The 20,577-nt window shown below is 43.7% G+C and overlaps 1 protein-coding gene across 1 annotated transcript in view; it reads right to left on the bottom strand.

The window, feature by feature from the left end:
* med25 (mediator complex subunit 25) overlaps positions 1–16,748 on the bottom strand; it is an 82,566-nt gene extending 65,818 nt beyond the window's left edge. The window contains 5 exon segments of the mRNA XM_073034030.1: positions 1,624–1,748; positions 4,974–5,019; positions 8,263–8,506; positions 14,945–15,036; positions 16,641–16,748. Of these exon segments, the coding sequence (XP_072890131.1) occupies positions 1,624–1,748; positions 4,974–5,019; positions 8,263–8,396 (305 nt within the window). The 5' untranslated portion in view covers positions 8,397–8,506; positions 14,945–15,036; positions 16,641–16,748.
* Between the last annotated feature and the right edge of the window lie 3,829 nt (positions 16,749–20,577).

The following is a 20,577-nucleotide window of genomic DNA, read 5'->3' as shown; positions in this document are numbered from 1 at the left end:
GAGGGAGGGGGAGGGGGAGGGGGAGGGGGAGGGGGAGGGGGAGGGGGAGGGGGAGAGGGAGAGGGAGAGGGAGAGGGAGGGGGAGAGGGAGAGGGAGAGGGAGAGGGAGAGGGAGAGGGAGAGGGAGAGGGAGAGGGAGAGGGAGAGGGAGAGGGAGAGGGAGAGGGAGAGGGAGAGGGAGAGGGAGAGGGAGAGGGAGAGGGAGAGGGAGAGAGAGAGAGAGAGAGAGAGAGAGAGTGTGTGTGTGTGTGGCTGTGGATTCCCAGCATCTGAAGATTTTAACATGTTTGTAAATGCTTTAATGCTCAGTCTCACTTCCCCTCCCCCACTTGTCCTGTTTCTTAAATCTTAACGGTTCAGGTTCAAGTTCAAGCTTATTGTCATCTCAACCATACACACGTATACCGCCAAATGAAACAACGTTTCTCCGGAGCAAGGAGCACACACAACATATAAAGTAATATTACCACAAGCAACAAGATGCAATTCACAGCACAAGTTAAACAGTAAACAGTACAATACCAGAGTTCAAATTTCTCTTCCTAACAGTCCTTGCCCTAATGCTATGGTAACTCCTACTACCAGTGGTGGTGGGGGCATTCAAAGAGATTGTTGGATGGATGGCGTTCCTGGTAGTTCCAGCCAGCCAGTGGAAATGGTTTCTTCCCTTGGAGTTTACTAAATTTTATCATATACTTGAAATCTGGGCCTGTACTTGCTGCACTTTAGAATTGGGGGGGGGGGGAGGGGAGATCCGACAAGAACCTCATTGAAACCTACCAAATACTAAAAGGCGCAGCTGAAGTGAACGTGGACAGGCTGCTTCCAAATAGTGGCGGAGTCTAGGGACAGAAGGTACAGCCTCAGAGTAGGAAATCCCTTTAGAACAGAAATGAGGAGGAACTTCTTTTGCCAGAGGGTGGTGAGTCTGTGGAATTCATTACCACAGGCGGCTGTGGAAGCCAAGTCATTGGGCATATTTAAAGCAGAGGTTGATAAGTTCTTGATTATTCAGGATTAAAAAGGTTATGTAGAGAAGGTAGGAGGATGGAGTTGAAAATAAACCAGCTATGATTGAATGGTGGAGCACACTCGATAGTCCAAATGGCCAAAAATCTTATATAACATCTTATGGTCATTATATAACAGAGCTCCAAAAGACTGGATTGCAAGAGGGTTTTAGATTCAATCAGCTCCACCGTGGGTTTAAACCCGCCATGGGACATCTTCAAGAGCTGGTTGTCTCAAGGAGGCAAGATCTACTACCAAGACCCTCAACATCTGGGATATGGTCTCTCATTACTACCATCAGGGTGGTGAAGACCCACACCCAACGATTTATCATTCTGCTCTGCCATCAGACTTCTGAACGGTCCACAAAATCCTTGAGCACTACCTTACTATTCCTTTTTTTCCCTGCACTATTGATTTTTATAATTTATTCTGGTTTATAAATGGCAAACAGCAAATTTTATAAAGCACAGTCAGTGATAATAAATCTGATTCCAATTCTGATCTCTTAGCCTCCTCTGCCCTGCTGCACGTTACTGAAGATGCTTAAGTTAGTCAATCACCAAACTGGAGAACTTGTAGCCGCACCCAAGGAGTTCACCGTATACTTACTGAATACTGTCAAGCCAGGTGACAAATTCATAAGCACTGCTGGTGGGGGCGTGACACTGCACATACGATTCCGGTGCACAGTCCACCGTGTTGAACACAACTAAGCTGTACTGTGTGCCTCCATACTGGGGAGTGGGGGGGTAGGGAGAGAAGAGAGAAAAAAAAACTAAGTTAGTAGGGAGCACATCATTGACAGAGTGAAAAAGAAATGACACCAAGTATTGCTAGGTCAACGTGACAATCAGTGCTGGAAACAATCAGCTTGGCAGGCAGCAAATGCAGAAAGAGCAAGCAATTTTTTGGTTTAGCGAATTTTTCATTATCATCTCCCATTCTCCTTAATTATTTTTTTATCCCTTCCATGACTGATAAAGTCTTTAAAGATTGGGATGAACTAGGTATTAAGTGTTTTTGGGACCTGTTTATCTCAGGATCTCTTGCTTCATTTGACCAATTGTCAAATAAATTTGCACTCCCAAAAACACATTTTTACAGATACCTTCAAATTAGAGATTTTCTACATTTCCAATTAGCTACTTTTCCTATAGGTCCTGATAAAAATTTACTGGATGATCTTTTAAATTTAAAACCTTTTGCTAATGGTTCTATTACCGGTATCTTGTTGATTGATTCTAGACAAGACTTTTTAGATAAAATAAAAAAAGCTTGGGAGGATGACCTAAATTGTCAGATTTCTGATGATAGATGGAATAAAATTCTTAAACGGGTTAATGAATCATCTTTTTGTGCTCGTCATTCTCTTCTACAATTTAAAGTGGTTCATAGAGCTTACATTTCTAAACAGAAGCTCTCCAGTTTTTACCCGAATGTTTCTCCACTTTGTAATAAATGCAACTCTGCTGATGCCTCTTTAATTCATATGTTTTGGTTTTGCCCTACAATTGAAAAGTTTTGGCGGGAAGTATTTCATACCTTCTCACAACTTTTTAGCGTCCAATTTGACCCAAATCCCCTTACTGCCTTGTTTGGTATTATTGCAAATGAAGATATAACTTTAAATACTCCTAACCTACAGGTTTTAGTTTTTACCTCTCTTTTAGCAAGAAGAGCAATTTCAAATTCCTGAGTGTCACCATCTCTAAGGACCCAACACAGCTACAAAGAAGGCATGACAGCAGCTATATTTCATTGGGAGTTTGAGAAGATTTGGTTTGTTCCCAAGAACACTTGAAAATTTCACATGGTGTACCATGGAGAGTATTCTAACCGGCTGCAGCACCATCTGATATTGGGGGTGGGGGGGGGGGGGGGCACACTGCACAGGATCGAAGAAAGCCGCAGAGAGTTGTAAACTCAGTCAGCTCCATCAGGAGCACTATCCAGGAAATCTGGATAGCATTCAAACATCTTCAAGGCACAATTCCTCAAAGAAGGCAGGGTTCAACGTCAAGGACCCCCACCACCCAAGTCATTGCTGCATCTGGGGAGAAGGTATAGAAGTGTGAAGGCACATACTCAATGATTTAGCAACAGCTTCTTCCCTTCCGCCATCAGATCTCTGAATGGACAATAAACCCATGAACACTACCTCACTCCTCTTTTTATTTCTAGTTTAGCTCTACTTATTTAACTATATATTTAATGTAATTCAGCTTTATTCCCCCTCTATTATGTATTGCATGTACTGCTGCCACAAAGTCAACAAATTTCACAACATGCGGGTGATAATAAACCAGGTTCTGATTCTGAAGAAACAGTTAACGTTCAGGCCAAAGGCTGTTATTTTTAAACCAGAACAGGTCAACTCCACTTATACTTTAACAGATTCTGTCAGCATGCTTTCAGCAACTTTTGTTTTACCTGTAGATTTCAGCATCTGCAGGGTTAATCTTTTGCTTGCTCACAAAAAATGGGCAAGATTTTTTAACCACTGTGGACTTGCCCCTTTTTTTTACCCCCCCCCCCCCCAAGGTAGGCGCTAGAAACGTGTGCTTCTAACCGCAGTACGGGACCAAGGCACCAAGTCGGGTAAATATTGACAGATGGAGAAGTTAACAAAGACCGAGAAGGTCTTAAAGCAGAAGGAAGTGATGTTGCTCAGATACAGGGACAGAAAATTATGTATTAGTATAAAGAGAAAAATTCAAAAGTACAGTATAAAAATATTAATGCCAATGAATTTTAGAATATTTACTCCGTTTTAGTTTTAGTCAGAGAAAAGCACACATTTTCCTTCAGCCAGAAGTCATCAACTATTCTAGAATAACCAGCGTACCTTCAGGGTTTCAAAGGATACGGGGAGAAGGCAGGAGAATGGGGTTGAGGGGTAAAATAAATCAGCCGTGACTCGATGGGCCAAATGGCCTAGTTCTGCTCTTATGCCTTGAGGTTTTATGACTGGGTGTAAACGCTGACAGCAATTGAGTTTGAATCATGCCACTATGGTCCAGCTCTGTACTCCATCCAACCAGGATCACTTTCTTAATGTAAAGGCATACATCTTTTGCTCCTGAGCAGTAGCAATGCAAGTCCAAAATAGGCTGCGTCTCTCCTGCATTTCTGCAAATGTTTCCGGGTCAGGTCAGGTACGGAAAAACTGAGCGCACGCAGACTGGAGATGGATGGGTCAAATGTGGGCATAATATCCAGCTTAGCACTCAAATCCTCACTGAAAATAACATGCTCATTGCCTTTGTGACAACTTTACAAGCTGCAACCACCAGGGAACAAGTCGTTTAAGTGCCACGTAAAAATGAGGAAAATTTGTTAGGAGACAAGTCACATTCTCTTGGAGCAATATTAGTACTATTTTGTTTGTTTGTTTTTTTAAAAAAAGCTTCCAAGTTGTTTTTTTAAAACACAGAATGGTGGTTGCCTGGAACACACCACCAGGGACAGTGGCAGAGGCAGATACTTGGGGACATTTAAAAGACCGTAAGGCACATGGAAGATAGAAAAATGGAGGGCTACTTGAGAGAGAAGCATTAAAAAAGTCAGCACAACATTGTGGGCTGAAGGGCCTGTACTTTGCTGAAATGTCTTAAGTTCTAAAGCCTTCCCTACAAATTTTTTAAAAAACTAAATCTGAGCCACGGCCTTGACAGAAGGCACCTTCTTGAAGTTTGGGGATTCATCCTAAATCCACAGTTCCTTGGTTGGTTAATTACCCGAGTGTAGGTGGATGGTAGGGAACAAGGCAAGAGTCAATGGGCATTTAAGAAACTCTTACACAGAGACATAGATGATAGAAAAACGGAGGGCTATGTGGGAAAGAGGGTTAGATTGATCTTAGAGCTTGTACTGTGCTGTAATGTTCAATGTTCTTATTGCAAGCCAGAAATTAAGAGCATTTTCAAGCATAAATTAATAAAGTTTAGAAGATGACGTACATCACCACCAAAATCAGTTTCTGCAGGGGGACCATCGTTAAAATACCTGTAAAAGAAAAGCAGAAATCCTTACAGACCAGTTCCAAATTATGATCTTTTCAATCAGACTGAAAAGGCTTAGGGGCTGGATAGTAAAAACTGTACAACTATGGAGAAACAGCAGGGGGAGACAAGCTATTCAAATAGCTCTTTGTAAACGCCGCCACGGGAACAAATGAGCTTCTTTTATTCTGCATGACTCCACTTTCAATCATCTTTCATTCGCGGCCACAGGGGGAAATGAAAAAACAGATTCCCTTTGTCTGGGCCTGCCCTGAAGCGCTAAGCCAAGAATGATAGGTCACTGCGCTGACTTCCTGTTCAGTTGGTATATCAGAATCAAAGCTTGGCTCTGGTTTCTGTCTGAGCGCCATGACAGGCTCGCCTCTCAGAAGTTAATCGGTCAAATATTTTAGCAGGGACAATTTTATCTTCAGTGATTTTCTGAAGTGTGGTTTGAATGGCAATTACTCTCTGCTCCCAGGAAAGACAAAACTATTCTAATCGTCTCAGGAAAAAGTAGTATTTCTTTTAGCCAGAAGGTGGTGAATCTGTGGAATTCATCGCCACAGATGGCTGTGGAGGCCAAATCACTACGTATAGTTAAAGTGGAGGTTGATAAGCTCTCAAACAAGAGAAAATCTGCAGATGCTAGAAATCCAAGCAACACACACAAAATGCTGGAGGATCTATGGAAAAGAGTAAACAGTTGACGTGTCGGGCCGAGACCCTTCATCAGGACTGGAGAAAAAAGATGAGAAGTCAGAGCAAGAAGGTGGGAGGAGGGGAGCAAGAAATACAAGGTGGTAGGTGAAACCGTGGTGGGGAGCAGGTGAAGTACAGAGCTGGGAAGTTGATTGGTAAAAAAGGGTTAATTAGTCAAGGTGTCAAAGGGAGTAGGCAGGAGAATGGGGTTAAAAGGGATAATAAATCTGCCATGATGGAATGGTGGGGCAGAATCAATGGGCCAAATGGCCTAATTCTGCTCCTATGTTTTATGGTTTCAGAGTCCAAGACAAAATAGGATGACTGTGTCTGAGAGTTTACAGAGTCTATCCCCGGTCAGTTTTGGGCTCAGCTGATGCAGTACTAGTCAAGTGACCGGTGTGCACATAACTGAGCTGAAGAGCTGAAAGGGGAAACGACCACAGAATTCCAGCTTTATGTGTGTGCAGCTCTGGCAAGCAGATATGCAGGATGATACTACCCTCACCCATAACATCCGGTAAGCAAACGAGATGCTGTCACTTATGAATGCTCATTTGGAACAAATATACTCAGGTACGGTATGGTAGTGCCTTCAGAATCAGAACTGTCTGGAGGAAAGGTGGTTCGATATAAACAAATGAGAAAAAGCAGTCACCAACTGCCAGAGGAGCCTGCGTGGCCTGTTGCTGTGCCAGAGGGTAGCCCTCTGCGTTTGAGCGGTGTCTCTCTTTCCATGATGTTGCAGAATGTCACCAAGGCTCCATGTTTGTGGATTTGGACTAAAGACCTTTTCAGTCTTATGGTTTTTATATTCTGTGTTTTTTTTTTACTGTTCTTTCCAGTTGTTTTCTTTTGGGTGGGGGTTGGGGGCTGATGTTCTTGTTGTGTTTTTGTGTAGGGAGGGGGGAATTGGGGGCCCGTGTTCTTATTGCATTTTTGTGCAGGGGAGTGGGGGTTAGGTGGGCTGATGTTCTCGTTGCGTATCGTGCGCGAGGAGGGGGGCGATGACCATGTCGCCATTTTTTTTTGTGGGTGGGGGAGTTGGGTTTGCGGTTTCTCTTTGAACTTATTTCTACGGTTTTCTTTGTTTTGTGGCTATCTGGTGAAGACGAATCTCAGGGTTGCATATTGCATACGTACATACTTTAATATTAGTACTTTAAGGACACAAGGTTCAAAGGTTAATTTATTATCCAGAATGCTGTCTGACCCCAGACCCAATGAGCTATGGCTAGTTGTTAGGTGAAGTTAGCATGGTTTTAGATGGGTAGTAAATGTGGCCTCAAACAATATAGAAATCAGTAAGATAAATACCAGGAGGTCCGTTATATGCAATCTGAGATCTACGACGTTTTAAAAAGCCTGCAGCATCAAAGGCAAGTAACAGAAGAGAATACATTAAACATCATGGGCCGGGGGAGGTGGGAAACACTTCGTCTGGAAGAAGCAGTTGGGGTGAAGTGTCTTGGGGTTTAAAAAAAAGGATCATCCAATGGTTACATCACCCAGAAACTGGTACTCAAAAGAACATCCAGGGACGCCTACAGTGTTCTGCACAGTATACAAAACACTGGATTGGCCACAGAAATAATTCATGTTTGGAAATTTCATAATTTGATACTTTGCTTCTAAAAAGAATGCCTTCACTGAGATTCTAATCAACTCTGGGAAAGATTTGTGGCAAGAGATTAATCAAGCTTCGATAGCTCCAAATACCATGCAACTTGAGAGGTGCATGCTGTTTATCTGGAACAGTGACAAAACTAGAGGAATGAATGGAGTTACATCACACATAATTTAGATAAAATTAGCGTTTTGATCACCTTTTGCACTCAGTTTGATTACCTACACTGCACTTTCTCTGCATTCTGGTTTCTTTTTACCTCACTGTATATAGCTTTATTTGTCACGTGTACACCGAAACAGAGTGAAATGCATCAACGAGCAGCACAGTCTGAGGATGTGAGGGGGGCAGCCCGCAAGTAGTGCCACAACTTGCTAACCCTAACCGAATGTATTTGGGCTGTGGGAGAAATCCACAGCACCTGGAGGAAATCCACACTGTTATGGGGAGAGCATACAAACTCCTTACAATGGCAGGAATTGAACCTGGATCGCTGGCGCTATAAAGCACTGTGCTATGCTACTGTGGAATCCACAACAGATACCATACTACAATTCTAATCATTATAATTAACTATATACTGCAGAACTGGTGACAAATAGGTGCCACTGAATTGGGATCTGAAAAACGAGATATAAATCAAGCGAAACTATAAACTCTGGGATACTTGCAGAGTATCGTATCCATTAGACGACAACATCCACCTTAAAGGCAGTAACTGAAGTTTTGGTCATATCCAAAGATGGCCTAACTCTGCTCCTATATCTAATAGTCTTATGGGTTACAGGGAGAAGGCCGGGAACTGGGGTTGAGGAGGAGAGAGAGAAAAAAGATGATCAGCCATGATTGAATAGCAGATCAGACTCAATGGGCCAGATGGCCTATTTCTGCTCCTATGTCTTGTAGCCTTATACTCACTCAATCGCCGGAAGAATGTAATGTTTCCGCAGAGACTCGAAGTATGGCCCAAGATTTGCCGTTCCCTCAATAACGAACACCACATCTGCCACCATATTGGGAGGAGTGGGAGTGTCAATCAGTGGCACCACCATGGTGTCTATCGGTCACTGTAACACCTTTACTTTCATAACTGGGGCAGCCGGCTCAAACAAAACAATGCAGGGCTCTGAGTGAACAGCACCGACTCCTCAGTCACGTCATTCTGAAACACAATACAGCAGCAAGTTAAACAAGTCCCAAGGAAATATTCAGCGATCTGTGGGGAAGGGGAGACCGCATTTCAGGTGTACAAGCTTTAATCTAAGAAAGAAACCAACCACTTGACAAAGGGTCTCAGAACTGAAATGTTAACTATTACTCTTTCTATAGACCAATTGACCAATCTAAGGTTAAGATCCAAAGTTTAAGTGTGGTTCTGAAAAATACGGTCTGAGCAGTGTGGTTTCAGGTAAAGATTAATCTTTGCTTTTCGTGTATACAGTGAAATACACCATTTTGTGCCAACAGTCCATGAAGTGGGCGAAGTTAACATGGCACCAAGTTGCTGCCTCTTCAAACTCATCTGCGAAAATCAACTTAATTTCTCTCTTGGACCGGGGGGGGGGGGGGGGTGGGGGGGGTGTTACATTGATGCTTGCTGCCACTTGCATAGGGAAGGGGGGCTTTGGGGTTCTAATGTTTTTCTGTTGTTCATTCTTTTGTTTTTCATGGATGTCTGTGAAGACTAAGGCTACGTCCACACTACACCAGATAAATCCGTAACTGAAGCTTTTTCTCTTCGTTTTTACCCTCCATCCACACTAAAACAGCATTTTCGTCCCTCGAAGACGGAGATTTTCAGAAACTCTCTCCAACGTGCTGGAACAGATTGTGATGGCAGCGCGCCATTTCATTGTTTTCTTGAACGTAACCTGACAACTTCAGAACAGACGGCAACGAGACTGAAGCCAGAAGAGTTAGAAATGTACTCACTAAATACTTTGACCCATAACTTACTGAATAAATCAGTATACTCACTTTGCCCTGTTTTCTGTCCTTGCTCGTATGAAGGTGGTTTACCTATTTATGCAAGTACTTCTCTGGCAATAGATGTGTAACAGCCTTATGTAACATTGTATGGAAATACAAGATAACACTGATGCAGACATGTTTTACACATTTAACAAGGTGCTTTATTAATGCAACAGAGTTAGTCAGTTTTTCAATGTTTGCCATTAGCTGGGTCATACTGTCCGTGAACTCCCTGTCGGTTGCCACCATATGGTCCAGTATTTTTTTTTTTAAACTTTTAAGTCCTCCTGCACAAGAGCCAACAGCTGTCTGTCGTTTTAAGTTTTTCCAGTCTGTAACTACACAAACACGCAGCAAGTCTTTCACGGTGAGATTCGACACCAAACATGCCACTTGTTTTCAGTAGATGTGTCCTGTGCATGCGCAGGAGATTCGCCGAAATATCTGTTTTAATGTGGACAGAGATATTTTAAAAAACTTAGTGTGGACATCTATCGTTTTTACGCGAAACCGGCGTTTTCAAAATTATCCGGTCTAGTGTGGACGTAGCTTAAGTATTTCAGGTACACTGTTTCCATTCTCTGATAATAAACAGAACCACTTCAGTCCAAGGACATGCTGGGAGCAGACTGCAAGTGTTACCACACTTCCCACGACAACATATCACGTCCACAGTTTACTAATCCTAACTATACGTTTTTGAAATGTGGGAGGAAATCCACGCGGTCACGGGGAGAACATACAAAGTTCTTACAGACAGCAGCGGGAATGGAGCTCTGACCGATTGCACCAACCACTACACTACCGTGCCACAATCTGTCAAGTGTTTCTGGCATTTTATGCTTTTATTTGAGAAAAGGTAAAGAGATTCATTACACGGTGATAGGCAAGAATCATTACAGGGCAAAACGGGATGATAACATATATAAACACAAGAGATTCTACTGTTGCTGGAAATTGAGAGCAACACACACACAAAACGCTGGAGGAACTCAGCAGGTCAGACAGCAGCTACGCAGAGGAATAAACGGCTGACATTTCAGAGGAGACCCTTCACATGACTGGAAAAGGGGGAAGAAGCCAGAACAAGAAGGTGGAGAGGAGGGGAAGGTAACAGGCGAGACCAAATGTGGAGGAAGGTAGGTGGGTTGGGGAGCAGGGCTGAAGTTAGAAGTTGGGAGATGATGGATGGAAAAGGTAAAGGGTTGCAAGAGGAATCTGATAAGAGAGGACAGTGGACCATAGGAGAAAGGGAAGGTGGAGGGGCACCACAGAGAGGTGATAGGCAGGTGACAAAAGGGGAGCCAGAATGGAAAAGAGAGAGGAAGGGGAGGGAGGAAAAGTATGGGAAGTTCATGCTCTCTTCCAACCTGAGAATGACCTCATCAGAAGTCTATTAGGCGATTAAATGTCGAGAAATTTAATGACCAAAGTAATGTGAAAGAAATGCAAGACTGAAATGCAAAAGTCTAAAGACATTGGCATCTGGATTTATTGAATTCAGAGAGTGTGCAAGGTGGCCAGTTCAGAAGCTGAGGTAGTGGCTCCTTGTATTTACATTAAAGCTTAATTTGGACAATTCTGGTAGCAGATGACGAAGGTTACTCGTGTGCAAGATGGTGAATTAACAGTGTGATTGCAATTTGCTAAACTGAAAGTAGTATCATTAAACTGTTGTCTCAAAAGGGAAGAGAATTCAGTAACAGGCCACCTTCACTGGGGAGGTGAGGAGGCAATGCTTCATAATAATTGTGTAGAAGTGCAAAGTGTGTAAACACAATCAGGAAATCAATTCCCAATTCATGAAAAAGACAGGCATTTAATTTAAAGCATTCTTCATTGAAGTGCTGGTGGGGAATAGGATTCAGGTTTAATATCACTGACACATTATGAAGTCTGTTTGCATCAGCTTTACAGTGCAATACAAAAAATACTATAAATTGCAATAATATAAAAAGATTAAATAAATGCAAATAGAGAGCAAAACTAGAGAGGTAGCACTCATGGGTCAGTTCTGTATCTGTTAAGAAATCTAACAACAGAGGGTTAAAAAAGCTGTTCCTACCACAGGGGTGGGGGGGGGGGGGGGAGGGAGGGAGTAGCTATTCCTAAAGTGAGAGTGTGAAGTGGATAGGAGACAGATTTAAATGGATGTTAAATCTGAAAAATCATAGATAACATTTCTCACTTCTGTTCTCTATAGGAGTGTGAAAAATCAGTTTTCTTTAAAATATCGTGCCACAAACCTCAAGAGTTACTGCTCAATTATTACAAGACCTGTAGAGGTTACAGTGGCTACTTACTGGGATGAAAGGTCATGTGTGCAAAAATATTAAGCCAGAATGAATACATTTAACTGGTAATTTGACTCGTTACAACACAGATCATTCAGCTCTTTGGACGTACGCCAGCTCCTAAGGAGCAATCCCATCAGTCCCATTCCCCCTCTCCTGGTTTCTCTGCAATCCTGCAACTTAATTCCCATCACCTCCCCTCTTAATCTTCTGTTGCTCTGACCACCAAGGAATTTACAGTAACCTAATAACCCACATGAGAGGAAAGCACAGCACTCAGATAAACATATGGTCACAGGAAGAATGTTTGAACTTCACACAGGATCAACCCTGGGTCTCTGGTGCAGAGAAGCATTGACACTGAAGGCTGCATCGTGGTGCTACCATCTCATAACTGCCTTTTCCAAAAGCTCCCTTCTGAAAAGTGCAATAGGGATAGTCCTGAGAAGGGTTTTGGCCCGAAACATCAACTTTCCACATTCATTTCCATAGATGCTTCCTGACCTGCGGAATTCCTCAGCAGTTTGCGTGTGTTGCTTTGGATTTCCAGCATCTGCAGACTTTTTTGTGTTTATTAAAAAAGCTTGTTTTTTTTAATTTTTTTACTCATGTAGAGATACAGCACAGAACAGGTCCTTTTGGCCCAATGAGCTGCACTCACCGAATTAACTCAGGACAAGTTACAATGACCAAATAACTTACTAACCAGTCCGTCTTTGGAAACCCGAGCACCCAGAACAAGCCCACACAATCACAAAGAGAACATACTAAATCCTTACAGATGGTGCTGTAATTGAACTCTGAACTTCAAACTGTAATAGCAGCACGCAACTGCTACTGACACCCTTCTCACCATCTTAAAGATTTCTTCCCTCCGGCAGTTCACCTGATTAACCATTCTAGTTAGCCCCCCCCCACCCCACCCCCAACAATTACCCCCATCACTACAATGCAAACACCTTGAACCACTTTTTATAAAGCTGCTTACATTGTGAATACATGCTGGTATTTATGTATTTATGCATATCTGTACTTTTAATGACCAACTTTGTTTTTGATACAATTCATTATACAGGTGTGTGTCCCCCCCCTTTACAAAGGTACAGCGTTCCTATGAAACCTTTCTTAAGCCGAAATGGCGTAAAGCGAAGACCCATTCTTTTATATGGGGAAAATTTTCGTAAAAGTAAAAATCCTCTTTGTAATGCAAAAACAGGTTACTAATGTAGGTCTTTTGTAAAAGCAAAGTGGCGTAAAGCAGGGGACACCTGTAATTGTGGAATGTTAATTTCTTTGTTGCATTTTGCACCCTAACCAACACACAACAAATTCCTAATAATGTAAATGTACATATATGGCAAGTAAAGTTGATCCTTGATAATGTGAGTCTCAACAACTGACAGGAGTGTGGTTAATAACCAAAGCAGATACGTTTAAGGTATCTGCATAAAAAGACTTTTGTAGATAATGACTACAGTCTGCTTGAGAAATATCTAAAGCATGGATACGACATTCCTTACCAGAAATGGCAAAAGCAGGGTTTATCTTCCAAAAGGGAATTGGAAATGTTTTGAATAATTAAACAGTTTCAAAATACAAAGCAAATTTATTATCAAACTACATATATGCCACCATATACTAACCTGAGGTTCATTTTCTTGCGAACATTCACAGTAAATACAAAGAAACATACTAGAATCAATGAAGTGTGCACAAAGATGGACAACCAGTGTGCAAAAAAAAAAGTTCTGCAAATACAAGCATTAATTAAAAAATAACAATAATAAATATTGAGAACATGAGTGGTAGGTCCTGATGAAGATTCTCGGCCCAAAATACTGACTATTTGTTCATCTCTGTGGATGCTGCCTGGCCCGCTGAGTTCCTGCAGCATTGTGAACGTCTTGCTTTGGATTTCCAGCATCTGCAGAATTTCTTGTGTGTATAAGTGGTGCAGTCCTTGAAAGTGAGTCCATAGGTTGTGGAATTAGTTCAGAGTTGAGGTGGGTGAAGGTATCCATTCAGGTTCAGGACCCTGAAAGGTTGAAGGGTAATAACTGTTCCTGAACCTGGTGGTGAGGAGCCCAAGGATGCTGTACTTCCTTCCTGATAGCAGCAGTCAGAGAACATGGCCTGGATGGTGGGGGTCCTTGATGATGGATGCTGCTTTCCTGCAAAAGGACTTCCTGTGTTACACAGCGGGGAGAGCTTTACCTGTGATGGACTGTGCTGTATCCACTATTTTTTGTAGGACTTTCTGTTTGATGGTATTGGTGTGGCCGTACCAAGCCAAGATACAACCAGTTATTATATTCTCCACCGTGCATCTATAGAAGTTTGTCAAAGTTTTAGATGGCATGCTGAATTTTCGAAAACTTTCTAAGAAACTAGAGGCGCCATCGTGCCTTCTTCGCGATGCCACTTACCCAGGACAAACCCTCTGAAGTTCTAACAGTGAGGGATTTAAAGCTGCTGACACTCTCCACCTCTCATGGACGACTCGCTCGTGGACCTCCAGTTTCCTCCTCCTGTAATCAATAATCAGCTCTTTGGTTTGACTGACGTTGAGCGAGAGGTTGTTGCTGCGGCATCATTCAGCCAGATATTCAAATTTTCCTTCCATATGTCGATTCATCACCACCACCGATTTGTTCAACAACGGCGGTGTCGTCAGCAAACTTAAAAACGGCACTGGAGCTGTGCTTCGCCTCACAGTCATAAGTATAAAGCGAGTAGTGTGTGTGTGTGTGGGGGCGGGGGGGTGTTGCTAAGTACACAGCCTTGTGTAGAAGATGTTGCCGCCAATCTGAACTGACCAGAGTCTGTAAGTGAGGAAATGAGGATCCAATCGAACGAGGGGGTTTGAGGCCGAGGTCTTGGAGCTTACTGATCAGTTCTGAGGGGGATGATATTGAATGCCGAGCTGTAGTCAATGAAGAGCATCCTGATGCCTGCCGCTTTGCTGTCTGATGTACCAGGGTTGAGTGAAGAGCCAAGGAAATGGCATCTGCTTCTGACCTGTTGTGACGGCAGGCAAACTGGAGCAGATCCAAGTTGCTCCGCAGGCAGGAGTTGATGTTTCATCACCTGTTGTGTTTAATATTTCAGTAACATTTGAGAAATATTGTAAATATATTGCTTAACTGTTCTTTGTTTACATAATACATTGTGGGTTATATGTAGAAGTACATCGATGGCATATGACACTACGCCACCATGTGATACGTGCATGTCTCACTTAAGGTAAAAATGAAGTTAGTCTCACATTTCAGACACTGCTCTTTTTCTTTCAATTAGCATAATGTTTTGGAGTTACAAAGTATAACATCACCAACCTCTCAGACTTCAGAGTGGATTCAAGGGGCACTGGATGACAGTCATCGAGGCAGGTTGCTACGTGGCTCTTGGGAAACAGTGGGTATTCAGACTGCCGAAATGAAAGATTAAAGCTATCGGTGAACAGTCCAGCCAGCTGACCCGCACAGATCTTCTTACTTGGCTAGGTACTCCGTCTGGGACAGATGCTTTCCATGTTGAGGCAACGAGGGGGAAATAGTTCAGTGACAGAAACTAGGCGGCTCTTTCAAAAAAGGGCCACTACATTCAGGAAGGGCCGAATAGCCTCATTTAGAGCAAGCAGCACTACAGGTGCATGCCCTACAGCCCATGTTGCATTGAAATAATTAGACTAGAAATGAAGCAATTAAACTGATCTACCTTTCCAAAGCCCATACCCCTACATTCTCTGCACATTCATGTGTCTAACAGTCTCTTAAATCTTTTCTATTGCATTCCCTCCACTGACACTACATTCCAGACACCCACCATTTTGTGTAAAAAAAAAACTGCCCAATCATCTTCAAATGCTTGCCTTCCAATGTCCACTTTCCTACATTTATTTTGTCCACTCTCCTGCATCTATTTTGCCTACCATGATCAGTGATAGGCTGACAGGTTGTTGATAGGTAACAATGTCAAAGGTGAGAGGGAGAAGGCAGGAGAATGGGGTCAAGAGGGAAAGTAGATCAGCCATGACTGAATGGCAGGGCAGACTAGACAGGCCAAATCCCCAATTCTGCTTCTATTCCTTACTGTTATTCGCCGATTCCTTCAGGGGAAAAAAAAGGAGGGGAAATGCAGGAACTCAGCAGCCTTGGGATTGTCTATGCAAACAAATGGACACTGTAAGCTTTGGGTTGACACCCTTCATCTGGTTCACGTGAAAGATATTAACCTGAAAAGTCCATTCCCTTCCACGTATACTGCCTAACCTGCTGAGTTCCTTCAGCATTTTGCTCCAGATTCCGGCATCTGCAGTCATTGCGCCTCCATTGTAATCAGGTCCCTGATGACCCATTTAAATAATACCATTAAAGGATAGTCATTTCCCATTCTTTAAAATATTTAGCCATAGAGTATTCCGCATCCACCCGTGGGACAGTGTCTGAGAACGCAGCTCCGATGGGATATGATAGCACAAGCAGGGCAGTGAGTGGGGTTAGAACCCTCCCAGTACACCTGGATTCCCTACCCCATCACCTACAAACTGCTAGAGGAACGCAGCAAGTCGTGCAGCATTAATGGAGAGGAAGAAACAGGTGACCTGCTAACTTCCTGCAGCAATGTGCTTCTCAGAACTTGCAGCATTTGCAGAATCTCTTACGCCACCCACCGCCTCTTTGTAGCGCCCATCTCCAGGGACAGTGAAGGGTCCCGACCCGAAACGCCAGCTGTCCGCAGATGCTGCCTGGCTGGCCGAGATCCTCCAGCAGCGTACGTGTGGCTTGTCAGAGTAAGGCGCACGAAATGCTGGAGGAACTCAGCAGGTCGGGCAGCATCCAGTCGAGGTTTCGGGCCGAGACCCTTCATCCGTACTCGCATCCAGGGTCCCATGCACGTCGCAGGGTAAACACAGCCCGAGGCCCGTGTAAACCCACCGGCCGTCACACCGCTCTTCTCGATATTACCCAACTGGACGCCACTCTCCACGCCTCACCGACTGCCGGGCGACCACACCAAACGTCTGCCTACCTGCTGCCCCCTCAGAGGGGTTTTATCAGCCTCCGCCGCCAGGCCCCCCGAGCCCAGGCGCCCGCCTTCTCCGTCAGCACACGTGATCAGGGTTACGGCTCGAGTGTGATCACGTGACACCCATGGCTCCGCCCACTGTTTAATTTTTTTAAAATCTTCCGCGACAGACGCACTTGACGTCCTCCAGGGCGCGTCACGCGTTGTAACTCCACCCCTTTTGCCTTGGACACCCCTTCACGTGACTGGGACCTACTCACAACACCTGCTCTAATCCGTCCTATGACGAGCGGCGATAAACCCCCCACTACCCCCAGGTACCGCCTCCCGGAACACATCACGTGGTGTCCTTGTGCTCACGTGACTCAACCCAGCCCTTTGTAATCACGTGACCTCTGACAGTGAGATAGAGCGCTTTCTAGTGATGTCACAATCATGAGCCTTTCCTCTCCCACCGAACGAAACGCTGCAGAATTAGAATCAGGTTTATTATCACTGGCATGTGACGTGAAATTTGTTAACTTAGTGGCAGCAGTTCAATGCAATACATAATCTAGCAGAAAGAGAGAAAAAAAACATAATAATAAACAAGTAAATCAACTACGTATATTGAATAGATTATTTAAAAATGTGCAAAAACAGAAATACTGTATATTTAAAAAATGAGGTGGTGTTCAAAGCTTCAATGTCCATTCAGGAATCGGATGGGAAAGGGAAAGAAGCTGTTCCTGAATCGTTGATGCCTTCAGGCTTCTGTATCTGATGGTCACAGTGAGAAAAGGGTATGCACTGGGTACTGGAGGTCTTTAATAATTTCACCACCGGATTTAAAAAAACTTAATACAGGAAATCTCAAATAATAGAACACTACTGTGAGCACTCAGTTGGGCAGGCAAAGATAAAAAAAAAGTTAACATTTTAAGTTCAAATGATTAAATGCTACTTTTTCTTGCTTTTCTTTTTCTCAGTTCTTAGATAGGGTCTTCGATCTGAAAGTTCACCCTTATTTTTATTTCCGCAGAAGCCGCTGAGTGTTTCCGGCATTTCGCTTTTATTTCAGAATCTCTAACATCTGTGGTTTTGGTCTTATTTGGGGATGAATGTTCTTACCATAGAGAGCGAAATGTAAGTTTACTGGTCTGATTCCTAGGACTGATTCACGAAGAGCGAGTGGGCAGATTGGGCCTACATTCGCCACTGGAATAGCAGGGGACGGCTCTGGAATTATTGTGGATGGTTTAGCTGTCTCGTGCTTACAGGTTCAATTCTGATCTTGGATGCACTCTGTAGCGCTCTGCTCTCCTCTCACATCCCACATAGGTCCTGCTTGTTGGGTGAATTAGCGAATATAAATCACTATTTACGACTGTAAATAGGTGAGGGGTTTAATAAGAAATAATCGCGAGAGTGGGACATAAGGTAGCCAGCAACGACTTAGTGGACCAGTTAGTCTCCTTCCATGGCACAAGGGAAGAAGCGCTCTAGTGGCAGGCTGGATGAAGGGAAGAAATTCCTGGTGGGCGGGGTTGCCAGCGTCAGGTACAGGATTTGTATTTTGACACGATGGTGGTAACCAGGGAGGGATAGCACCTCTAGGAAGGGGCTTGTCGTGTCCATTCTGGGGCAGCTCACTCCCCTTTGGTCCCCACTGGACTCTCAGCTCTCACCGTAAGTAGCTGTTTGAATGTGACTGCGGCCACGCTTCGATACTCCACTTTGACAAGCGGGCTAAACCAGTCAGGCCTGTCCGAGCTTGCAAAGCCCGCTCCGGTGGAAGGAGCAGATGAGATGCGGTGGCCAAGCAAGCAGTTCTGCAGCGCTCCCCGTGGAGAGCGAAGGGCGTGACAAGGCGCCGAAGACGTCACAACCATCCATTGCAACCCAGGAAGACCCCAGATTGCGACACTTGTTCGCGCCGCTGGACCTGAGGTCGAGAGCGCGGAACTGCCCCAGTGCGACGGCCAAACTCTCCCGCACAGGCAAGCTAGGCCTTTTCAGGGACTGGGCCGGCGATCGAAAGGACAGTCCAGGAGGAGATGTGGTCCTTGCAGCTATTTGAATAGAGACCACTGAAAAACCTCCTGCAGGTCGATCAAAAAGGCTGATAATCTTCTGTCACGTCGTGGAGTATGAACTACTGCTGTCTGTGATCCTAAAGTAGTTACCTTGCTGCGACCCTGTCCTGCCACCACTGATGGTTTAGCTATCGGAGATTGAAAGGGGTGAAGAGGACTTCTATTGCCATCTCTGCACAGTCTTGTGGATAGGCAGTTAGGGACGTCAGATAGTGTAGATGTACTGCAGGTACAAGGGATCCGAAGTTTAGCCTTCCCGGGACAGATTTATGTCCCAGGGGCCAAGAGGGAGGCATGTTAGGAAGTATTCTGGAATTATGAAAATATAGCAAATATCAATTCAAACAAAAATCAGGCTTCAGTTCTTATTGTAAAAGTGGTTTTACAATTAGCCTTCAGTGTTTTCTTTTTGTAAATTGCTCCGCAGACTGAAAGACTGAACATACAAGAGCCAAACATTAAGAAATGGAATTCTGTGAACGGGTTTGCATCAAACCAGGCAACATGGCAAAGTTATTTACACCATTGTGGCTTAAGTATCACTTAGCATGTCAAACATGGTCACAGGTATACGCAATTAATACATTTTGTGTACTCAGGAGACAACCCTGACAACATTAATTTTGGGTTCTCGGTCGTCAAAAGGATTTAGAATGTTCGCGTTAATTAGTTTCTCACAAAGCTGTCTGGACTTTCAGAGGAGTCTTGTCACTTACAACGTGTTACCCAAAGGAACCATTTGTCAACACTAAAGTAAACAATGTCAGTGTAACTACTGAAACTTGTATTGCATCAGTTACTGTTGCCGTTGATCTTTCGGCTATAAAAACGTGATGTGCCTTTGGGTTTGTGAGCCTCTATTGCGGTCTCCAGGATGATGGCTGCTTGTGTTGAATAAAGACTTTTAGATCACCAGCTTCAGTGTCTCTCTGGTGACTTTGATCACATCGAATATTTTTTTTTATTTGCACACTTTGTTGTCTTTTGCAGATCTAAAGTCCGTCTGTCCTGTTGGGGGCGGTGTCCTGTTGATTCTATTGCGTTTCCTACATTTACGTCTGCAAGAAAACGAACGTCAGGGTTGGTGATGGTGACAAATAAGTAACTTGATAATAAATTCACTCTGAACTTCGACTCTTATTTTCTGATTCTAAAACATCGTCTCTGATGGAGACCAGAGTGCATCATCATTCAAGATGTTTGCATGAGTCGCCGTCACTTTCAGGATCCGCAGAGACCATGCGATTCATTCAAAGGTTCATCTTATTATCAAAGTATGTCCGCAGACTACAACGCTGAGATTCGTCTTCTCCAGATAGTCATAAAATACAGAAAAGCCGTGGAAGTCCTTGAGGCCCCCCCCCCCCCCCGCACAAAAAAAGAAACAAGACTTGCAAATCCCCAAATGCCCCCATTCTCTCCCTCGCACAGAAACTAACAGATCACCCACCTGGACGTGGCAGCTAAAACTTCACACACCTACCCCCCCCCCCCCCAAAAAAAAGCTCTTCACCCACGAAAAAAGTAAATTTATTTGAAAAATTACATATATGTCACCGTATACTCCCCTGAGATTTATTTTCTTGCGGGCATACTCAATAAACCCAATGACCACAATAGAGTCAGTCAAAGACTGCACCAACAGGGTGGACAACCAGCCTGCAAAAGACAGCAAATTGCAAATACAAAAAGAATGAAGAGAAAGGAATAATAATAAATAAATAAGCAATAAATTGAGAACATGAGATGAAGAGTTTCACAAAACAGTCCGAGACAAAAGGAGAAATTCCTTCACATGGAAGATAGACCTGTGGAACTGTGGGTGCCGCTCCAGATTTCCAACGTATGCAGAATCTCACGTATAC

The sequence above is a fragment of the Hemitrygon akajei genome, chromosome 31 (genome assembly GCF_048418815.1).
Source record: "Hemitrygon akajei chromosome 31, sHemAka1.3, whole genome shotgun sequence".
NCBI classification, from domain to species: domain Eukaryota; kingdom Metazoa; phylum Chordata; class Chondrichthyes; order Myliobatiformes; family Dasyatidae; genus Hemitrygon; species Hemitrygon akajei.
Note: the sequence above shows the minus strand (reverse complement) of the source record. Positions and strands in the feature narration are given on the sequence as shown.